Source organism: Dendrobates tinctorius, unplaced genomic scaffold (assembly GCF_039654945.1).
Source record: "Dendrobates tinctorius isolate UK_male_01 unplaced genomic scaffold, ASM3965494v1 ptg000001l, whole genome shotgun sequence".
Lineage (NCBI taxonomy): Eukaryota > Metazoa > Chordata > Amphibia > Anura > Dendrobatidae > Dendrobates > Dendrobates tinctorius.
The window spans coordinates 20,490,704-20,514,764 of NW_027361669.1; the positions used below are offsets into that span (position 1 = coordinate 20,490,704).

The window sequence follows — 24,061 nt, forward strand, 5'->3', positions numbered from 1 at the left end:
AACAACGGCTTGGTTTTAACATATCATGTATTGGAAAACGGGGGGAAAAAATTCCAAGTGTGGTGAAATTGCAAAAAAAAGTGCAATTCCACAGTTGTTGTTTTTTTTTTACCATGTTTACTAAATGCTAAAACTGAGGAAGGAAACCAGAGTTTCTGAAATGCGTAGGTAGAATTGATCCTCCTAGCTCCTCTTACCGTCCACAAGTAACAGGGTTCTAACGTGACCACCAACATCACACAGGTCCTGTGCCAGCTAGACGCCGCAAGTACGTAGGATACTGTTGCGGCACCCTTGTCCCCACGGCTGGTCGGACGAGCCGCACGGAGCGCTTGTCCCTGGCTGGGACAGCGCTCTGATCCCATCTGATCATCATTTGTCCCCCTGTGTACAAGAGACGGTACGGATGATCGTCACTCTACTCCAGCTAACTATTCAACTTGGCATTCACCACGGGAAAGGTAACTACCTTCTCTATTCTGGAGTCAACATGTAATTCGTTGGGAAGGCTTACAGTAGTTTTTAATGCCCAAAGATTTATACCAACTATAAGCAATCTGTATTACCCAACTGAGGGGATTAATTTGTACCCCATTTGACTGACTGCTATCCTAGGCATTGGGACACTTATACTGATTACCCTGGATGTGTATAGACTTTTTTCAGTATCCTTCTGAATCAGCCGACATCTTTGTTAACTTAGAGGCTCAACTCCCGCACACTTACGTGCCTTCATTTGGACCTATACCTCAATAGGTCCACTTGTGTCCTAGTTCTCCCACTGGGGAAATTGATTATAGCGCAAATATATATTACTATCCAAATGCTAAAACTGATCTACTATTATGATTCTCCAGGTCATTACGAGTTCATAGACACCAAACATGTCTAGGTTCTTTTTTATCTAAGTGGTGAACAAAAATTCCATAGTTTGTTAAAAAAAAATGGCGCCATTTTCCGAGACCTGTAGCGTCTCCATTTTTCGTGATCTCGGGTTGGGTGTGAGCTTATTTTTTGCGTGCCGAGCTGACATTTTTAATGATACTATTTTGGTGTAGATACTATCTTTTGATTGCCCATTATTGCATTTAATTTTAATTCTGGCGTTTTGTCTTTTTTTTCGCCACGCCGTTTAGCGATCGGGTTAATTCTTTTTTATATTGGTAGATTGGGAGATTCTGAACTCGATGAGTTTTGTAATATATTTGTATATTTGATTTTTTTTTTTTTGTTTTATTTGGAATGGGGTGAAAGGCGTGTGATTTGAACTTTTTATTTTTTTTATATTTTTAAAAACTTTTTTTTACTTTTTGCATGCGTCAATAGTCTCCATGGGAGACTAGAAGCTGCACTACTTTGATCTGCTCTGCTACACACAGACGATGATCAGATCACCTGTATGTAGCAGAAATGTTCACTTGCAATGAGCACCGACCACCATGCGGCACTCATAGCAATCTGGCTATGACAACCATAGAGGTCTGCTGGAAACCTCTGGTTGTCATGCTGACCCATAGGTGACCCGCGATCATGTTACGGAGTCACCGATTGGCGGGATAAAGGAAGCGTAAGTTAAATGCCACAGAAATTGACAGCGGCATATAACTAGTTAACAGCCGCGGGTGGATCGTGATTCCACCCACGGCTGTCACAGGAGGTGTGCGGGCTCCGAGGGAGCCCGACGTGGGCTTATTATTACGCCAAAGGTCAGAAAGGGATTAATATTAAAGACCTTAAAGGGGTGGTCCGAAATACAACTTGATTTTTATTAAAGACCTTAAAGGGGTGGTCCGAAATACAACATGACTTTGATCCTAAATCTTTAGCACCTTAGAATCCGTAAAGCGCACTGTGCGTGTGATGTGAGAATTCACAAGTCAGCTGAGTTTATGAGCCACAGATAGAAAAAATTTGACTTTGGGGGACGCATTCTTTGAAGGACAAAGTCACATTTTTAGTGACACCATTTTTTTTTCTATACACCTTTTTAACATTTTTGCCATGGTTTTTTTTAATGTTTTTTAGAGCTTGAGTTGTTTTGGATGTGGTGATAACAAATGTGCAGTCATATTGTAGTTATTTCCCCATATCCACGTCATGTCCCCACCCAGGTCCCCATATTGTAGTTATGTCCCCATATTGTAGATATGTCCCCATCCAGGTCCCCATATTTTAGTTATATCCCCATTCAGATTCTTATATTGTAGATACAGTATGTCCCCATATTGTAGATATGTCCACATCCAGGTCCCCATATTGTACTTATATCCCCATCCAGGTTTTCTTACTGTAGTCATGTCCCCATATCCAGGTCTGCATATTGTAGTTATGTCTTCATCCATGTCCCCATATTGTATATATGTCCCCATCTAGGTTCTCATATTGTAGTTATGTCCCCATATCCAGGTCCTCATATTGTAGTTATGGCCCATCCAGGTCCCCATATTATAAATATATCCCCATCCAGGTCCCCATAATGTACTCATGTCCACAACTCCAGGGCCCCATATTGTAGCCATGTCTCCATCCAGGTCCTCATATTGTAGTTATGTCCCTAGGTTTTAGAGGAGGAAAATGTAAAAAAATAGAAAAAAAGTGAACCAAAAATTGTGGTCAATTCTGCACTAATATCCCTCATCCTGGTATACATTGAAGGAAATAATTATTTGATCCCTTGCTGATTTTGTAAGTTTGCCCAGTGACAAAGACATGAACAGTCTATAATTTTAAAGGTAGGTTAATTTTAACCTTGAGAGATAGAATACCGTATATACTCGAATATAAGCCGAGATTTTCATCCCGTTTTTTTGGGGCTGAAAGTCCCCCTCTCGGCTTATATTCGAGTCATATACACCGGGGGGTCGGAGGGGGAGAGGGGGCGGGGGTGTCAGGTCATACTTACCCGTCTTGACGCTGTCTCTTGAGCCCCCAGCTTCTCCGCGCTCTCTGTTCCTGCCTTCAGCGGTCACGTGGTGCCGCTCATTAAAACTCATGAATATGCGCATATTCATGAGTTTTAATGAGCGGTATCACACGACCGCTGAACGCAGGAAGAGAGAGCGCGGAGAAGCTGGGGGCTCAAGCGACAGCGTCAGGACAGGTAAGTATAGCGATACTCACCTGTCCTGCGTCCATGGCTGCTTGCTGCTGTCTGTCATCGGTCAGTGACTTCAGACAGCAGAGGGCGCGGTGACGTGGTTAGTGCGCGCCGCGCCCCCTGCAGTCTGAACGTCACTGACTGATGACGTGGCAGATAGCGGTGAGCAGCCATGAACTCAGGACAGGTGAGTATCTGACACCCAGCGACGGAGAGGTGAGTATGTCAGTTTTTTTATTTTTACATGCTGCAGCAGCGGCAGCACATGGGGAAATAATCTTAAGGAGCTTCTAATGGGGCAGTATATGGGGGAACAATATGGAGCTTCTAATGGGGGCAGTATATGGGGGAATAATCTATGGAGCTGTTTATGGGGGCAGTATATGGGGGAACAATATGGAGCTTCTAATGGGGGCAGTATATGGGGGAATAATCTATGGAGCTGCTTATGGGGGCAGTATATGGGGGAACAATATGGAGCTTCTAATGGGGGCAGCATATGGGGGAACAATATGGAGCTTCTAATGGGGGCAGCGTATGGGGGAACAATCTATGGAGCTTCTTATGGGGGCAGCATATGGGGAACAATCTATGGAGCTTCTTATGGGGGCAGTATATGGGGGAACAATCTATGGAGCTTCTTCTGAGGACACCATATGGGGGAATAATCTATGGAGCATTTCCCACCCTAGGCTTTTTTTCGAGTCAATAAGTTTTCCCAGTTTTTTTGTGGCAAAATTAGGGGGTCGGCTTATACTCAGGTCGGCTTATACTCGAGTATATACGGTATCAAAAATAAAATCCAGAAAATCACATTGTATCAGTTAAATTAATTGTATTTGCATTTTGCAGTGAGAAATAAGTATTTAATTCCTCTGGCAAACAAGACTTAATACTTGGTGGCAAAACTCTTGTTGGAAAGCACAGCAGTCACACATTTTTTGTAGTTGATAATAAGGTTTGCACACATGTCAGGAGGAATTTTGGTCTACTCCTCTTTGCAGATCATCTCTAAATCATTAAGGTTTTGAGGCTGTCGCTTGGCAACTCGAAACTTCCACCCCCTCCATAAGTTTTCTATGGGATGGATTAAGGTCTGGATATTGGCTAGGCCACTCCATGACCTTTATGTGCTTCTTTTTGAACCACTCGTTTGTTACCTTGTCTGAATTTTTTGGGTCATTGTCTTGCTGAAAGACCCAGCCATGACCCATTTTTAATGTCCTGGTGGAGAGAAGGAGGTTGTCACTCAGGTACATGGCTACATCCATTCTCCCATTTGTGCAGTGAAATAGTCCTGCGCCCTTAGCAGAGAAACACCCCCAAAACATAATGTTTCCACCTCCATGCTTGACAATGGGGACGTTGTTCTTTGGGTCATAGGCAGCATTTATCTTCAAAACACGGCAAGTTGAGTTATTGCCAAAGAGGCCAAATTAACCCACCCTTAAGATTATAGACTGTTCATGTCTTTGTCAGTGGGCAAACTTACAAAATCAGCAAGGGATCAAATACTTATTTCCTTCACTGTATACATGTCCCCAGTCCAGATATACATGGCCCTCTCATCCTGGTATGCATTGCCCCCTCTGCCCTACTTTGGTATACATCGTCCCCATCCCTATCCTGGTATGCATGGCCCCCCATCAGAAAAACATACAAAAAAAATAAACCATCCTGCTTACCTTCCCTGCGCTCCCTCGCAATGTCCTGTTCCGATGCCAGCAGCTCATTTATGCTTGTAAGTAGCTCATGGCAATGACATCATGCGCTGCCTACAAGCCGCCGAGGACAGCTGCTGGAATACTCACTGCTCTCCACGCCTTGACTATGTGTGGGGAGATCAGTGAATATTCATTACACCCATGGGAGTGGAGAGCTGTAGTAGCGGGCACACGTGATCGCCCGGCCGCTGCAATTGCTTAGTGTGCCCGCTATTAAAGAGAATGAATATTCACTGCTCTCCACTTCCATGGGCATGCAGAGTCATGGATATTAATTTCTCTTTAGCAGCGGGTACAGGGGTTAGCCGCCTCCTGCCTCTTGTGACCCGCCGCTGCCTCTCCCCCACCTCAGCAGGTACATCATTTCAATTCAATGTGCGTCTAAGGACGCACATTCAGCTGAAATAAAATGCTGCTTTCGGCAGCCCCCTGAACGTGTCTACAGTGCTTGCAGGCTGCATGAAGCAGCCTCAGGGGCCGCATGAGTCCCGCGGGCCACGCGTTTGAAACACCTGGAGTAACTGCAGACTTGTGACTTAAGATCAGAAAACGCCGATAAAGGGAAAATGGAGAAGAATGTTTCCAACAACTGTGAAGTATTAGTCTTTTAATTGCGGTAAAAAAGTTTTGCTAGTTTAATTTTAAATGCTAGAGGGAGCCGCTGCTGATATTTGTCTTATAATGCTAGCTCGCATTATGGCTGCTATACAAATGGGTGGGATTTGCTTGTATGTCCACACCCCCCCCCCCCCTTCTGGTGTCTGCAAAAGGATAAGGTTTTGGATCATAATACAGAGACATTTTGTTGGTGACTGCAATATTCTATTAATATGTGAACAGTGTCATCGAGGATGGTTGGCAGCTCTGATTCTTTTAGCACTGCTCAGTGTATCACACATTATAGGGTGAGACACCGCTCAGTGGGCTGTATCATACATGATAGGATTTACATAAGAAAAAACGTAAAGAGGGCATCACTCAATATTTGTTTGGATCGACCAACCGAGTACCAAAATGCAACGGCTACTAAAAAAGAAGACAAGTATGCAAAAGAGGGATATTCCAAGGTATCAAGCGTTTATTAACATACAAGCCAAACAAGACACATTGATGACATTTAAAAGGCACACATGGCTAAATGTCCAGACCAAGCCACTCTAGAACTTCAGATCTAACTGTCTGTTAATATATGAGGGAACTGTCAATAATTCGTCTAACCTTATAAAGAAACATATCAAAGTAAGCCATAAGATCAGCAATGCAAAGTCTTATAATAGGAACCAATGTAATAGGGAATAAACCAAAACAAACAGCTGATAGTACCTGAGCCCAATGGGTAATGTGCATTCTTAAGATTAGGAAGTTGAGATTAACATTGCTCAAAAAAATGAGTGTACAAAATATATATACTAAATGAATGAACACTGTAGATGAGCAAATAGCACAGCATGTGCATATGAGACACAGATGATTAGAATAGCACAAAAGACATACTGTATAGAAAAAGGTTAAAAGTAGTCAAATTGAGGTAAGGCCGGTTTCACATTCGCGCTTTTGAGCGCAGCGACGGCCTGCGCACGGCCGCCGCTAAGCCCTGCCCCGCCTCCACCGGTATCTCCGCCTCCGGGCGCATGACGTTGCATGCGTCGTGCGTCCCCTATCTTCATCACAGAGGGCGCAGGCCGTGCGCAGTCTGCGCACAGTCTGCGTTTGGTGGCGCATGCGTCCTTTTGACGGTGCGCCGAGCACAACCAAAATGCAACAGGTTGCGTTGATAGGTGATATACTCACCTTTCGACAGCCCCCGCACTCTTTCCCTCGTCTCACCACGCGCCCGACATCTTCTGGTCCCAGTAATGCTTTGCGTGAAAGACCGCCGATGATGTCGCGCTCTCGTGAGAGTGACGTCATCTCCGGTCCTTCGCGCTAACCATTACTGGGACCGGAAGATGCCGGGAGGATGGAGAGGAGATCGGGGGCCGTCGGAAGGTGAGTATATCTCTCTGTTTGTAACGGAAATCCCGCGTGCAGAGCACTGTGCCTTCCCGATGCGATAGCATCAGGCCTCCATCTAGTAATACATAAGGAGTTTCTCAGCGCATGCACAGATACCACCTAGCGGGAGTGACATTCACATAAGGGTAACGCAACACACATGTGAAATAAGTGCTGGCCCATATGTGTATACACAAATGTGACAGCAATGCAATCTCTATGGCAAATACACAATAAATAGGATCTTAACATCAAAGCGCTTGCGCAGATGGACAAGTAGAGAGTGCAAGGAAAGTAAGACTGATCCTGAATGGTTCTCTTCCAGGATTATCCCAGAATCTCCACAGTGGCTGATCGCTCAGGGAAGGATAGAAGAAGCAGAGGCTATAATAAGGAAGGCGGCAAAACAGAATAAAATAACAGCACCCGCCGTCATCTTTAAGACTGCAGAGGTAAAGTATCTGATAGCGTCTGAGGAGCAAATACATTTCTGTGTTTGATCCTCTGCTGAGGATCTCTATATCTCTTCATAGCTGGATGACACCAAGCTGCACCACAGCAGACGTCATACCTTCTTGGATTTATTGAAAACCCACAACATGCGACTCATCACGCTGCTTACAATCTTGCTGTGGTGAGTAATGTCTTCAGATAAAATTGTGTGTGCATGACATTTGTCAGAGAATATTTGACAATGTGAGTGTGATGGTGAGAAATGCTAGGACTAGTATCCACAACTTGGCCTCCATTTCCTGCCTCACATGCTCTGGGCTATATCGGATATCTCACCTAGAAGATATTCCCCATATTTGTGCCCCAAAAGGTGTTATGATCAGGATGTGGAAATATCCTACAACAGTGGACTTTACATACAGTGGGGCAAAAAAGTATTTAGTCAGTCAGCAATAGTGCAAGTTCCACCACTTAAAAAGATGAGAGGCGTCTGTAATTTACATCATAGGTAGACCTCAACTATGGGAGACAAACTGAGAAAAAAAAATCCAGAAAATCACATTGTCTGTTTTTTTTTTCATTTTATTTGCATATTATGGTGGAAAATAAGTATTTGGTCAGAAACAAGCAATCAAGATTTCTGGCTCTCACAGACCTGTAACTTCTTCTTTAAGAGTCTCCTCTTTCCTCCACTCATTACCTGTAGTAATGGCACCTGTTTCAACTTGTTATCAGTATAAAAAGACACCTGTGCACACCCTCAAACAGTCTGACTCCAAACTCCACTATGGTGAAGACCAAAGAGCTGTCAAAGGACACCAGAAACAAAATTGTAGCCCTGCACCAGGCTGGGAAGACTGAATCTGCAATAGCCAACCAGCTTGGAGTGAAGAAATCAACTGTGGGAGCAATAATTAGAAAATGGAAGACATACAAGACCCCTGATAATCTCCCTTGATCTGGTGCTCCACGCAAAATCCCACCCCGTGGGGTCAGAATGATCACAAGAACGGTGAGCAAAAATCCCAGAACCACGCGGGGGGACCTAGTGAATGAACTGCAGAGAGCTGGGACCAATGTAACAAGGCCTACCATAAGTAACACACTACGCCACCATGGACTCAGATCCTGCAGTGCCAGACGTGTCCCACTGCTTAAGCCTGTACATGTCCGGGCCCGTCTGAAGTTTGCTAGAGAGCATTTGGATGATCCAGAGGAGTTTTGGGAGAATGTCCTATGGTCTGATGAAACCAAACTGGAACTGTTTGGTAGAAACACAATTTGTCGTGTTTGGAGGAAAAAGAATACTGAGTTGCATCCATCAAACACCATACCTACTGTAAAGCATGGTGGTGGAAACATCATGCTTTGGGGCTGTTTCTCTGCAAAGGAGCCAGGACGACTGATCCGGGTACATGAAAGAATGAATGGGGCCATGTATCGTGAGATTTTGAGTGCAAACCTCCTTCCATCAACAAGGGCATTGATGATGAAACGTGGCTGGGTCTTTCAACATGACAATGATCCAAAGCACACCGCCAGGGCAACGAAGGAGTGGCTTCGTAAGAAGCATTTCAAGGTCCTGGAGTGGCCTAGCCAGTCTCCAGATCTCAACCCTATAGAAAACCTTTGGAGGGAGTTGAAAGTCCGTGTTGCCAAGCGAAAAGCCAAAAACATCACTGCTCTAGAGGAGATCTGCATGGAGGAATGGGCCAACATACCAACAACAGTGTGTGGCAACCTTGTGAAGACTTACAGAAAACGTTTGACCTCTGTCATTGCCAACAAAGGATATATCACAAAGTATTGAGATGAAATTTTGTTTCTGACCAAATACTTATTTTCCACCATAATATGCAAATAAAATGAAAAAAAAACAGACAATGTGATTTTCTGGATTTTTTTTTCTCAGTTTGTCTCCCATAGTCGAGGTCTACCTATGATGTAAATTACAGACGCCTCTCATCTTTTTAAGTGGTGGAACTTGCACTATTGCTGACTGACTAAATACTTTTTTGCCCCACTGTATATGCGTCCTTTACCCCTTACTGTGAATGGATGTAACTGGACATCCAGGTTGAAGGTCATTTTCCACAATAGGACGAACCGTTAAGACTCATGTGCCCATGCCATCAGCAGCAGGAGCTGACTGTTATACAGGTACCTGTATATGATCAGACATAGTGCTGATCTCAATAGATCATATAAAGAATTGGTGAAAGAACACCATATTAGAGGATTATTTAAAAAAATGCAAAATTTTATTTCAACAATCATAAAATATATAAAATACAGGCTGAACCATTGGCTGGGATACGTAAAAAAAGGGGGGATTAAACAAATGCACATGGTGATGTTATCTCCAGACTTAGAAAGTACATAGGAATATGTGTAGTCCAAAATAATAGTAATAAGCTGTATAATCATGCAGTAAATCTAATCAGTATTACATAGGGTATACATAAATCAAGCAAAACCTGAGCACCAATCACATGGAGTAAAGTGCAACTGCAACTAGATGTGTATTTCCTGAAGGAAGTACAGATAGTGGTTTGAAATGGTGCCCGGGCTGCCCCTTTAAGAGAGACTTGCCTGCTGCCCCTGCAAGACTTTCAAGTCAGGATCCGTTTTAACTGTGGGTGCCTCTCAGGGGCCACTTTGGCCTCAGGGTCTGATTTGGTGGGTGGGTCCCCTCAGGGTCCGATTTTGTGGCCGCGGCCCCTCAGGGTCCGATTTTGTGGCCGGGGCCTCTCTGGGTCCGATTTTGTGGCAGGGGCCCCTCTGGGTCCGATTTTGTGGCAGGGGCCCCTCTGGGTCCGATTTTGTGGGTGGGGCCCCTCTGGGTCCAATTTGGTGGGCGGGACCACTCTTGGTCCAATTTGGTGGGCGGGGCCTCTCAGGGTCCGATTTTGTGGTTGGGTCCCCTCAGGGTCCGATTTTGTGGTTGGGGCCCCTCAGGGTCCGATTTTGTGGCCGGGGCCTATCAGGGTCCAATTTTGTGACTAGGGCCCATCAGGGTCCGATTTTGTGGCCGCGGCCCCTCAGAGTCTGATTTTGTGGCAGGGGCCCCTCTGGGCCTGATTTTGTGGGCGGAGCCCCTCTGGGTCCAATTTGGTGGGCGGGACCACTCTGGGTCCAATTTGGTGGGCGGGACCACTCTGGGTCCGATTTGGTGGGCGGGGCCTCTCAGGGTCCGATTTGGTGGGCGGGGCCCCACAGGGTCCGATTTGGTGGGCGGGGCCACTCTGGGTAAGATTTGGAGGCTGGGATCGCTCAGCCTCCAATTTGGAGGCCGAGGTCAAAGAGGCTCTGATTTGGAGGCCGGGGTCGATGAACTTCCGATTTTGGAGGCCGGGGTCGATGAGCCTCCGATTTGGAGGCCGGGGTGGCTCAGCCTCCGATTTGGAGGCCGGGGTGGCTCAGCCTCCGATTTGGAGGCCTGGGTCGATCAGCCTCCGATTTGGAGGCCGGGGTGGATCAGCCTCCGATTTGGAGGCCGGGGTGGCTCAGCCTCCGATTTGGAGGCCGGGGTGGCTCAGCCTCCGATTTGGAGGCCGGGGTGGCTCAGCCTCCGATTTGGAGGCCGGGGTGGCTCAGCCTCCGATTTGGAGGCCGGGGTGGCTATGCCTCCTATTTGGAGGCCGGGGTGGCTCAGCCTCCTATTTGGAGGCCGGGGTGGCTCAGCCTCCGATTTGGAGGCCGGGGTGGCTATGCCTCCTATTTGGAGGCCGGGGTCGATCAGCCTCCGATTTGGAGGCCGGGGTCGATCAGCCTCCGATTTGGAGGCCGGGGTGGATCAGCCTCCGATTTGGAGGCCGGGGTGGCTCAGCCTCCGATTTGGAGGCCGGGGTGGCTATGCCTCCTATTTGGAGGCCGGGGTGGCTCAGCCTCCGATTTGGAGGCCGGGGTGGCTCAGCCTCCGATTTGGAGGCCGGGGTGGCTCAGCCTCCTATTTGGAGGCCGGGGTGGCTCAGCCTCCTATTTGGAGGCCGGGGTGGCTCAGCCTCCGATTTGGAGGCCGGGGTGGCTATGCCTCCTATTTGGAGGCCGGGGTCGATCAGCCTCCGATTTGGAGGCCGGGGTCGATCAGCCTCCGATTTGGAGGCCGGGGTGGATCAGCCTCCGATTTGGAGGCCGGGGTGGCTCAGCCTCCGATTTGGAGGCCGGGGTGGCTATGCCTCCTATTTGGAGGCCGGGGTCGATCAGCCTCCGATTTGGAGGCCGGGGTCGATCAGCCTCCGATTTGGAGGCCGGGGTCGATCAGCCTCCGATTTGGAGGCCGGGGTCGATCAGCCTCCGATTTGGAGGCCGGGGTCGATCAGCCTCCGATTTGGAGGCCGGGGTGGCTCAGCCTCCGATTTGGAGGCCGGGGTGGCTCAGCCTCCGATTTGGAGGCCGGGGTGGCTCAGCCTCCGATTTGGAGGCCGGGGTGGCTCAGCCTCCTATTTGGAGGCCGGGGTGGCTCAGCCTCCTATTTGGAGGCCGGGGTGGCTCAGCCTCCTATTTGGAGGCCGGGGTGGCTCAGCCTCCTATTTGGAGGCCGGGGTGGCTCAGCCTCCTATTTGGAGGCCGGGGTGGCTCAGCCTCCTATTTGGAGGCCGGGGTGGCTCAGCCTTCGATTTGGAGGCCGGGGTGGCTCAGCCTCCGATTTGGAGGCCTGGGTCGATCAGCCTCCGATTTGGAGGCCTGGGTCGATCAGCCTCCGATTTGGAGGCCGGGGTGGATCAGCCTCCGATTTGGAGGCCGGGGTGGATCAGCCTCCGATTTGGAGGCCGGGGTGGATCAGCCTCCGATTTGGAGGCCGAGGTGGAGCAGCCTCCGATTTGGAGGCCGGGGTGGCTCAGCCTCCGATTTGGAGGCCGGGGTGGATCAGCCTCCGATTTGGAGGCCGGGGTGGATCAGCCTCCGATTTGGAGGCCGGGGTGGATCAGCCTCCGATTTGGAGGCCGGGGTGGATCAGCCTCCGATTTGGAGGCCGGGGTGGATCAGCCTCCGATTTGGAGGCTGGGGTGGCTCAGCCTCCGATTTGGAGGCCGGGGTGGCTTAGCCTCCGATTTGGAGGCCGGGGTGGATCAGCCTCTGAATTGGAGGCCTGGGTCGATCAGCCTCCGATTTGGAGGCCGGGGTGGATCAGCCTCCGATTTGGAGGCCGGGGTGGATCAGCCTCCGATTTGGAGGCCGGGGTGGCTCATTGTCCGATTTGGAGGCCGGGGTGGCTCAGTCTCCGATTTGGTGTGTCGGCCCTTTAAGACTCATTTGGGTGCGCTGGCCCTTTAACAATCACTTTGGCGCGTTGGCCCTTTAAGAGCTAGTTTGGCTGACTGGGCTTCTTTTAAATCCACTTTGGCGCACACATTCTCTCTCAGGGGCATGTGTCATGTGATGAAGCTAGATTTGCATTTGTGCTGTGGGTTTCGCTTTAAGAGCTGATATTATGTGGCAGAGGCTCTGTGCTGGGGTTCAAGTGAAGTTCGTAGGCGTTGGCATAGTAACTGGGTCTGCCTGCGCATATCAATGAGCTCAACTGTCATTCCAATCGCCTCAGGGCACGTTTTGCCATTTCCTATTGAAAAGCATTGGAGACAATGCATTCCAATGACGGGAAAAAAAATTTTCAAATGCAAATTGCGCAAAAACTACAAATCCGATCGACACGAAAAATACTTAGCACACCTCTCATGGACGCTGGCTTCGAAACGACACCTCAACGGAGTCTGTGCGTGTAGCGGTTCGGGCCGCATTAATTGCGGAAATCAACTTAATAAGAAGAAGAAGAAGAAGTTAGCAGCGTTCGGATTACAATATAGTGGTTTTTTCAAACCACTATAATTAAGGGGTTATAAAATGTTAAAGTATGGAAGCTATCAAGTACGGTGTATAGTTGGCACTAAATAAATGCTGGCAGTGCAGCCATGGATTTAATCATAAGTGGGCTGCAGAGCCCTGGTTAGAGTAAAGTGCATGTGCAATGAGAAAATGTAAAGAAACAGATATACATTTACCTTAGTTTAGAATGTGTCAGCTGAGTCCCCTACGCACGTTACGGCGCTTGCCTTCTTCCGGGGAGCGTGGTGCTGATCTCAGTAGTGGCAGCGGCATATGAGAAGTTGGACAAAGGGAGATCACTCCCATTGTCTGCCCATTGGTATCTCTGCAGCTTTGGATGGTTACAATGGCAACAGAAGAGCCCAACAATGTCTTCAGTGTCTGCTATATGTATCAGCCGATCAGATCCCACGGAAGTGGGGCCTGATTGTCTGTCAGTCAAATACTGACAGCAAGATGACGCACTGTATGACATAAGTACTACACTTCATTATCAAGGCAATCAAAGGATCCATGTCCCCTTGTGGGACCAGCAAGTAATGTAAGGGGAAAAGCAAAAAAAAATTGTTTGTTAGTGTTATGAAAAAAAATCATAATAATAATAAAAAAGTCTATCTGTAAAAAAAATAGCCCCTCACAAAAAGTCACATATTTAACAACCTGTACTATAAAAAAGTCAAATTTTTAACAACCTGTACTATAAAACTATCAATTTTCAAACCAAGTGTTGAATGGTGTTAAAACATATATGAAAAATTATGATGTAAATGCCATACAGTTCTGTAAACAGAAAACGGAAAAAGTTAGGGCTCTTACAATATGACATTTTTTGGGCCAAAAATTGATTTGTAGTAAAACAGAAAAAAAGGAATAAATTAGGTATCAACATATTTGTATCAACCCACAGAATACAGGTCGCAATTCCAGATTTAATGTTTTCTGTTCTTACCTACTATCAAAAAACATAATTGAACAATGATCAAAAAATAATATATACCAAAAAGTGATAAGAGTTAAAACTTCAGCTTGTCTTTAAAGAAAAGTCCTTATACAGCTCCATCTATGGAAAGCTAAAGATATGGGTTTCAGAATATGGCACCAAAAAATAAGTGCTGTTTTTTTTAAATAACTTCTTGTGCATAAGCAGCAAACATAAGCCGACCCACATAATAAAGATAACATGACAATTTCACTAATGGTGATTGGTGCTTTTTTAAAGACTAAATAAACAAAGAACAGAATTGCTGATTTTTTTATTTCTTTTGCATCCCAAAGAGTTAATAAAAAGCTATAGAAAAATGACCACAAAATGGCGCCAATGAAAGCCAAAGCTTGCCCCTAATACAGCTCTTCTGACGGAAAATTGTGAAACTAAAACAAATTATTTTTCAAAGAGTAAATTAGGGTACGTGCACACGCTGCGGATTCCGCTGCGTTTCCGCAGCGGTTTTGGCCGCTGCGGACCCGCAGCAGCTTTAGCTGCGGTGTACAGTACCATTCTAATGAATGGGAAATAAAAACCGCTGTGCCGACGCTGCGGTTTTGAATCCGCAGAAAGAATTGCATGTCAATCCGCAGGACCAAACCGCAGGCAAAACCGCAGATAATCCGCAGGTCTTTTGACCTGCGGATTATCTGCGGTTTTTGCAAAATCCGTGCGGATTAATCCGCAGCGGATTCCGCAGCGTGTGCACGTACCCTTATTGTACACAAATAATAAAACACTAATAAAACTACATAAATTTGGTATAAACATATTTGTACTGATCCAAACAATATAGTTACACTTTATTTTTGTAGCACGACAAATAGCGTAAAATTTAAAATGCAAATAAAAGTGTCAGAATTGCAGTGTTTTTTTTCCTTCCCATAAAAATTTAATGATAGTTTGTTAATAAGTTCTATGTACCTCAAAATAATGCCACTAAAAAATACAACTTGTCTTGAAAAAAAACAAGCTCCCATAAAACTAAGTCGCCAAAAAAATGAAAAAGTTATGGCTCCAGTAATGTGACAATAGAAAAGTAAAAAAAAAATAGTGTTGCATAAAGGCCAAAACTGGATTTTAACACCTTGGAGTTAAAGGGATTGGACAATTTTTCTTTTAGTGAAACTCTTTACACAAACTGACCAGCTGTACACTATCAAACATAAAAGCTCTCATTGCAGTAGATGGAAGCAGATAGAAAAAGCATGCTCCTGTCATGGCATTTATAGTGTATGTAGCACCCTAATAGGTTCACTCCCCCCACACATGACATACCTCCGTAATACCCCACAGACACTGAGGGTCTCACAGATCTCCCAAACAGTATGATGACCCCAAAGTGTACCCAGCAGAGATTGATGCCCTAACAGTGCCTACCAAAACAATATCATGCTGTCACAGTTTCCACAGCAAAAGTATATTGACTCCTTAGTGCCTCCCCACCCAGTATAATGCCCTCATTGTTCTCCCACACAGTATGATGTACCTGCATTGCCCTTTACACAGTGTGATGGTCCTCATAGCCCCCCACATAGTATAATTACCCCCACAGTCCCACCCCCATACAGTGTGATGTCCTCATAGCCTCCACTACACATTTTGATGACACTAACAGACTTCAACCCTGTATGCTGGCTCCCAAATTTACCCTTATTCAGTATGATGGCCCCTATAGCTTCTCCACACAGTATGATGAAGTCACAGTAACCTGCTACACGGAGACTCATACAGATAGGCTGAATGGAGGGAAGATTCCTGTCCCATCACTATTCTATTGTAACTTCATCCTGACTCTGGGTGAAGGGTTGGGGGCTGTAAGGGGATTATTACTGTAGGCAAAATACACTATACTATATGAGCTGTAAATTGCATTGTGACCTGTCTGGGGTAAATCATTCTGATTGTAGTGAAGTAATAATAGGTTGTAAGCCCAGTCTCTCAGTATGTCCATGTTTGTTCATGTGATTTGTATTTCATATACAGGTGCTTCTCACAAAATTAGAATATAATCAAAAACTTAATTTATTTCAGTTCTTCAATACAAAAACTGAATCTCATATATTATACTAACTATGAACCCGTTCTACGCCCGGGTGGCAAGCATTTTTATTGGTATATGGTCTCCCATCCTGGTATGTGCTGCCCCCCTCCTATCCTGATATGCATGGCACCCCTTCATCCCTATTCTGCTATGCATGGCCCCCTCATCCCTATAATGGTATGCATGGCCCCCTCATCCCTATCCTGGTATGCATGGTACCCATTCAACCCTATCCTTCTATGCATGGCCCCCACATCCCTATAATGGTATGCATGGCCACCTCATCCCTATAATGGTATGTATGGTCCCCTCACCCCCCACCAATCCTGGTATGCATGGAACCCCTTCATCCCTATCCTGCTATGCATGGCCCCCTCATCCCTATAATGGTATGCATGGCCCCCTCATCCCTATAATGGTATTTATGGTCCCTTCACCCCTCCCCCACCAATCCTGGTATGCATGGCACCCCATTCCTCATCCCAGTATGCATGGTCCCCTCACCCCCCCAATCCTGGTATGCATGGTCCCCTCACCCCCCAATCCTGGTATGCATGGTCCCCTCTCCCCCCAGTCCTGGTATGCATGGTCCCCCCTCATCCCTATCGTAGGATGTATGGTACCCCCTCACCCCCCAATCCTGGTATGCATGGTACCCCTCACCCCCCTATCCTGGTATGCATGGTCCCCTCACCCCCCATCCTGATATGCATGGTCCCCTCACCCCCCATCCTGGTATGCATGGTCCCCTCACCCCCCAATCCTGGTATGCATGGTCCCCTCACCCCCCCAATCCTGGTATGCATGGTCCCCTCACCCCCCATCCTGGTATGCATGGTCCCCTCACCCCCCAATCCTGGTATGCATGGTCCCCTCACCCCCCCAATCCTGGTATGCATGGTCCCCTCACCCCCCAATCCTGGTATGCATGGTCCCCTCACCCCCCATCCTGGTATGCATGGTCCCCTCACCCCCCAATCCTGGTATGCATGGTCCCCTCACCCCCCCAATCCTGATATGCATGGTCCCCTCACCCCCCAATCCTGGTATGCATGGTCCCCTCATCCCCAATCCTGGTATGCATGGTACCCCTCACCCCCCTTTTCTGGTATGCATGGTCCTCTCACCCCCTTTCCTGGTATGCATGGTCCTCTCACCCCCCTTTCCTGGTATGTATGGTCCTCTCACCCCCCCTATCCTGAAATGCATGCTACCCCTCACCCCCCAATTCTGATATGCATGATCCCCTCACCCCCCAATCCTGGTATGCATAGTCCTCTCACCCCCAATCCTGGTATGCATGCTACCCCTCACCCCGCTATCCTGATATGTATGGTCCCCCTCACCCCTATTAAACTGCACACATGCAAAAAAAAAAAAAGAAAACATTTATACTCACCTTTCTTCCCTGTGCTCCAGTGCTGTCCCGTTCTGCCAGAGGCCGGAGGAGGAGTGAGGCGCCTGAGTACGCGCATGCCCATACCGCGCTGTCCGGCGCCATATTGCATGGGGACACTGCAAATGATAGCGCTATGCGCATGCGTGAATCCGACAACGAACTCCTGCCCCGGTCTCCGTCGAGAAGAGAAGCGCCGCGGCAACGCTTTTCCCGATCAGGTAAGTATGGCGCCGGAAATCGCGGTATACACTGTCCACGCGTACCGCCATCTCCGGCGCCATACGCTGGGTGCCTTATTCTGTCTGGAGCCAGACTGCGCAGGCGTGTCACGCTTGCGCAGTCTATAAAGGCTTCAGACAGAGTGACACTCCCAGCGTTATATTATAGGTCATACCTGGGCAAGGGGCGGCCCCCGGACCGCATCCGGCCCGCCCACTGCCTGTGACCGGCCCGCGGAGGGGTTCGGGACTTCTCCGGGTCCTGCTTTCCTCATGAATTATTCATGAGGAAAGCAGAAAGCTGAGGAGTCCCGGCAGATGCAGCGGTGAGCGGAGCGGACCCCGACCTCATGAGAGTGGCACAGAAACATTGCCTCCAGCGCACCGCCCACATACCAGACCTGCGGCGCTGACTGGTCGAGGCTGGAGGGGGGCGTGGTCTGAGAGAGGGCTGCGTAGATGCTGTTGGTGGCTTCTGCTTGCAGCAGTATACATCACACCACGCCTCCAACTGTGTGCTAAAACATGCGGGCGTGGAGGCGTGGTGTGATCTTTACTGCTGCAAGCAGACGAGTGACACTCGTGCAACGTAAGGCTAGCATGAATTACTTTAGACTGGGTCTGGACTGGGTGTTTGGGTCTGGACTGGGTGTTTACGTCAGGCCAGGGTCTGGGACTCTGGGTAGAGTGGTCAGCGCCTAATAAAGCCCCTGTGAGCAGTACAGGAGTGGTACACAGATAACACTTGCTTCCTCCCCTGTCCCCTGCAGCAGCCACGTTCTTCTGAAACTTGGGCAGAGACTCCCATTGGAAGAATTAGGCAAGGTTAGCTGTTATAGACCTTAAATATGTCGGCTAAAAAAAGAAAGATTGATGCAGAATGCAGAGTTTTTAACAAGGAATGGACTTCTAAATATTTATTTGCTGAAGCCAAAGGTAAAGCTGTGTGCTTAGTTTGTGGAGAAAAAAAAACCTGAAGTCTGAACTGAGAAAATAAATTAATGAGTATGCACAATGTAAGTGCATATTAACACATGACCATTAACCAGAGAAAACAAAACACAAAAAACACAAATAAAAAGTAAACAATAAACTGCAAATAATGCATAAAAGTAATAATAATAGTAAGGGTATTTAGTAAGCATAATTTTGATCAAAATAATGTACAAGCCATCCCGCCACGTCACGGCAACCCTTGTGGGACAGTCCTACTCTAGTATTTAAAACCTTTTCACTTGCCAAGTGACATGTCTGTGAGCTAGGATCGAGGGACTGACCCACTAGTAAAAGTTTTTTTATCCATTTCATTGTACATTCAGTGCATATAAGGGTGTGACCGCCCTCTTTCTGAGCTGGGAAAACCATCCAGTCTGGCCTATGCTTTTACTAGTGGGTCAGTCCCTCGATCCTTGTTCACATTCACATCACTTGGCAAGTGAAAAGGTTTTAAATACTAGAGTAGGACTGTCCCACAAGGGTTGCCGTGACGTGGCGGGATGGCTTGTACATTATTTTGCTCAAAATTATGTTTACTAAATACCCTTATTATTATTATTACTTTTATGCATTATTTGCAGTTTATTTTTTACTTTTTATTCGTGTTTTTTGCTTTTTGTTTTCTTTAGTTTGTGGAGAGCACATAGCTGTGTTTAAAGATTACAATTTGAGTCGCCATTACGAGACTAAACATGCGGAGACATACAAGAAGTCCGGCCCTCTGACACCATCCCAATTTCTAATGCGGCCCCATGGCAAAATTAATTGCCCACCCCTGTTATAGATAGTCATTACACACAGAGTGATCTACAATATTTCAAGTGTTTATTTCTGTAAGCCATAATCATCAACTTTAACAGAAATAAACACTTGAAATGGATCACTCTGTTTGTAATGACTCTATATAATATATGAGTTTCAATTTTTGTATTGAAGAGCTGAAATAAATGAACCTTTTGATGATATTCTAATTTCGTGAGAAGCCCCTGTATATGCCGTTCTGAAATTGAATGGTGATGATATTATATAAAAAATTGTTCTATTCCAGGTTGATTGTATCTATTGGATATTTTGGTGTTTCCCTGAATACCCCAAATTTGCATGGTGACCCATTTCTGAATTGCTTCCTTCTGGCTGCCATTGAAGTTCCATCGTATATTATAGCATGGCAGCTGCTTGGACGCGTATCGAGGCGCTATTCAATGTGTGGAGCAATGCTTCTCGGTGGAGTTCTGCTGCTCCTTATACAACTTGTACCACAAAGTAAGTATTTTGAAGTAAAGATACTATAGCAGTTTGGTCAAATCAGGTTTTCTTGTTTCCAGTGCAGTATATCTATGACCGACTAGAAATGCCAAGCATTGTAGCCTGTGATGCCTGCTGTATTATATGACAGATGGTGGTAATGGCTGGGACGCACTGGAGACGGACACCCTGGTGGTATCTATGGGAAGGAGTTTTTTTTTCTGGAAGATTAACCTTTTATGTATGCTCATGTCTGAACTGATGTCTGATACATTCATAAATTTTGGGGTACATATGGGCATAAAAAGCAAAGCACAAGCACAGATTGTGATTTGCTACAGCTCTTTATGATCACATAAGACTAAATTCACTACATTATTTTACTTCAGACATCTTTTCATCATGCACAAATGATTAAGTTCTAAGAAGCAAAATAAGAAGTTGAGTAAATCTGTAAATTCCATGGATGCCTTTCTTGTTGGAGCCCCGTTGTGCGGCTTTTGTTTCTCATTCTGTGGCCCACTCCCACATAGTATATTGTACATTATCTTCCCAACATGTCTATTCATTGTTATGGATGTAAAAACAGAATCTGATCAGCGACATGTATTCATTCTGCAAAGTTAGATTTTTTTTTTTAATTCGTTTATTAACCACAAAACAGATATACAATATACATATTTGCATACAGTGTTGCACACATACTCACATATATTATTAAACATAGAACAAAATGTGCACTCTTATTTATATCCAAGGTGATACATGCGGAACCTACGGAGTATTTGTAAAGGACAATAAGCTATATACTATGACATATTTATGCCATTTAAATTATACAAGCTCTTAAACTATTACACAAGTGAAAAACCTATTAACAAAGAAACATGGAACAGTGACTTTCGTTCGATCTTTTTCAGAAATATATGACTCATTCAAAGTTCTTAAACTACAACTATAACTACAGCAACTACTATTTCGCCGCCTAATACTTTACATTGTATTATCCCCTATGTGATGCCCCCAAAATGAAAAACTTGACTCCTTACATTGATGTTGAGTCATTATGCATTTGTAGAGTAAGATGGGAAGAGTTCCACCTATCCCAGATTCTATCAAATTTTCCCAGACATCCCCTGTTCTGATATAGTGTGCGCTCATATGGGATAACCAAATTCACCAATTCTATCCAGGCTCTGAGGGAGGGACGTCAGCCCCCCATCCATCGTATTGCCAATACCTTTCATGCCATAAATAGCGTCTCTCGTAGGAAAATCCCAACATAGTGGCCCCAAGTTTCCTCATCCCATACCCCAAACAAACAGACCAGTGGTTCAAGAGAAACAGGAGCTTGTACCAGGGATGTCAATAATGACGTCACCTACTTCCAGTATTGTAGGATAATAGGACATTTCCATATCATATGAATAAAATCTGCATCTGATGAGTGGCATCGCAAACATTCTGATGATTGGAATCGACCTATCCTAAAGAGTCGTGTTGGAGTCAAATATGATTGGTATATTATATATAACTGTGTCAATCTATTAATAATAGATGGGGACACCCTGATTGGAGACTCCAGAATCTCTTCCCATTCCTCTTCCTGCACATCAGAGATGAGCCCTTCCCACTTCCCTGTAATAGACCTTATGGCCGATTCAGCTCCCACTGACAGTATATATGTATACAAGGAGGAGATAAGGCCCTGAGGACCCTGCAAGTTAAGGATTCCTATCAAAGGCAGAGACGAGATAGCACGGTTCACAACCATACCCCTTATGTGTGACTGAAAGGCTGATCTTAGCTGTAAATAGCAGAAAAATTGGGCCCCCGGGATACCACATTTAGCCTGTAGTTGTTCAAAAGACATTAAGGTCCCATGATCATACAAATCATCTACCGAGGAGACATTATATAGAATCCAGAAGTCATGGGATGGGTGGTTTAACAGCACCGGAAAATAATTGTTGTTCCACAAGGGCATTTCAGCTATGATGTCCTCAAATCTAATAACTTTCTTAATTTGTCTCCAAACTGATTGTGTTAGTCGAAGTAGGGCCAATAGACGAGAGGGACACTGATTTTTTCCAACTCCAGGAAACCCCGTGGGCAGTCCGTCCGTGCAGCATGAAGCAGATGACTTTCAGAATTGGGGAGATAATTATCAGGCATCCATTTACTTAGGGCTTTAGCCTGTCCAGCCAGATAATATAGAAAGAAATCTGGTAACGCCGCCCCACCCCCCTGTTTAGGTCTCTGTAGGGCGGATAACCTGAGTTTGGGTCTAGTTTCACCCATATAAAAGATGTAATTTGGGAATTTACATTCGCAGAGAAGGATTTAGGTACCAGTACAGCACTGTGTTGAAGGGAATAGCTGAGTTTAGGGAGCAATATAATTTTGATCAGGTTAATACGACCGGCTACAGATAGCGGGAGTTTACTCCATGTTGCAAATTTAGATTTAACTAGCTCTAGCAGTGGGTAGACATTAAGTTGTAAGTCAAGTGTACTTTATTGAAATATGTGGATACCTAGATATTTGAAATTAGATACAACAGGCAGCGAGGAGAGGGTCTCAAGTCGGGGCATGGGGGAGAGACAATAGAGCAGACTTCTCTCAGTATATATATAAGCCCGAGTATTTACCGAATCTATCTATACTGGCAATCACCTGTGTCAATGTTTCCTCCGCCCTTTCCATAAATATCACCATGTCGTCAGCATATGAGCCGATGGTGTCTTCAAAATAGGACTGACGGGTAAAGAATAATTTACATTTATACCTGGTGTCTATATATTGGGTGTACAACCTTTGAGCAGCTAGCCACTCGACTCTATTGCCTTTGTCTCATTAGATATGTATGCAGCTTCCAAATCTTTCAATCGTCGCTCCACCTCATCATCTTCCCTCGAAGTTACCCATTTGATATAAGAAATCGTAGAGGACAAACAACCTCTTAAATATGCCTTAAGGGTATCCCAAAATAAATTAACATTCTGAAGTTCTGGGTGGGACGAGATGAAGCAATTCAACTGATCGATCGTTCTATCGTGAGATCCTATTAATTTCAGCCAGAAAAGGTTCAGCTTCCAGACTATCCCATTATTTAGTTGCCCATATTTAAGTTTAAGAACAACTGGGCTGTGATCTGAGACCCCCCTACTGCTACGTTCTATGTTATCCACCCACATCGCTAGACCACTGGATCCGAATTTATAATTAGGCGTGACAGAGAGCGCCTAGTGGATGAGTGACAAGTATATTCCTTCACCTCAGGGTGACGCACCCGTCACATATCCAACCATCCACTACCCTCCATGAACAGTGCCAGCTGGGATGGAACCGGAGAGGGGGTCTCCCCAGGCATCCCATCACCCAATCTCAATCTAAATTAAAGTCTCCCATGCAAATGACATTTGCGTCCGGATAATTTAGGGCGAAACTCATCGCCATCTGACGTATTACCCGGGGGGGGGATGGTTATAAACACACAATATGACATATTTTCTAGAATTAATCAGTGCATATACAACAACAAAGCAACCCTCAGGATCCCTCCGGGCCTTTCACCTAACATCTCTATCTATCAATAATGAAACCCCTCTCGCATAACTAGTATGAAATGTGTGGATGAACCATTGTACCCATGTTTTCTGTACGCACCGAGCAGTATCCCTGGTCAGGTGCGTCTCCACCAAAGCTACAGTGTGAGGATGATAATGCTTGATCTGCGAAAATACCTTGATCTTCTTCCGGGGGGATTTAATACCCCTCACATTCCAGGTCATGCATATTATTTCAGACCCCATGCTCACTCATCTGGATATGGTATACATTATTATTCAATAAAATTTAGAGACATCACACAAAAAATGAGAATGCTGTTGGCGGCGACTACATAAACAAGAAATAAAACCAATGTAAAAGAAAGAACAGAGCAAGAACCAAACAATATAGGAGCAAAGTCCCACGCTCCCATCATAAAATAGACAAGGGGATACTGTTATGATTAGGTAACCAAGGAGGATAGCAGGGGAATGGACTAGGCAACCAGATAACCATAGAGGTTGGTA

The 24,061-nt window shown here is 45.8% G+C and overlaps 1 protein-coding gene across 2 annotated transcripts in view; it reads left to right on the forward strand.

The window, feature by feature from the left end:
* The window catches only part of LOC141085171 (solute carrier family 22 member 4-like), a 121,412-nt gene that overhangs the window by 66,217 nt on the left and 31,134 nt on the right, over positions 1-24,061 (forward strand). The window contains exons 5-7 of one of the 2 annotated variants that reach the window (XM_073570412.1): positions 7,142-7,268; positions 7,350-7,450; positions 19,786-20,000. In XM_073570412.1, the coding sequence (XP_073426513.1) occupies positions 7,142-7,268; positions 7,350-7,450; positions 19,786-20,000 (443 nt within the window). The remainder of the gene's footprint in view (positions 1-7,141; positions 7,269-7,349; positions 7,451-19,785; positions 20,001-24,061) is intronic. The other variant, XM_073570497.1, reaches the window with a different exon arrangement.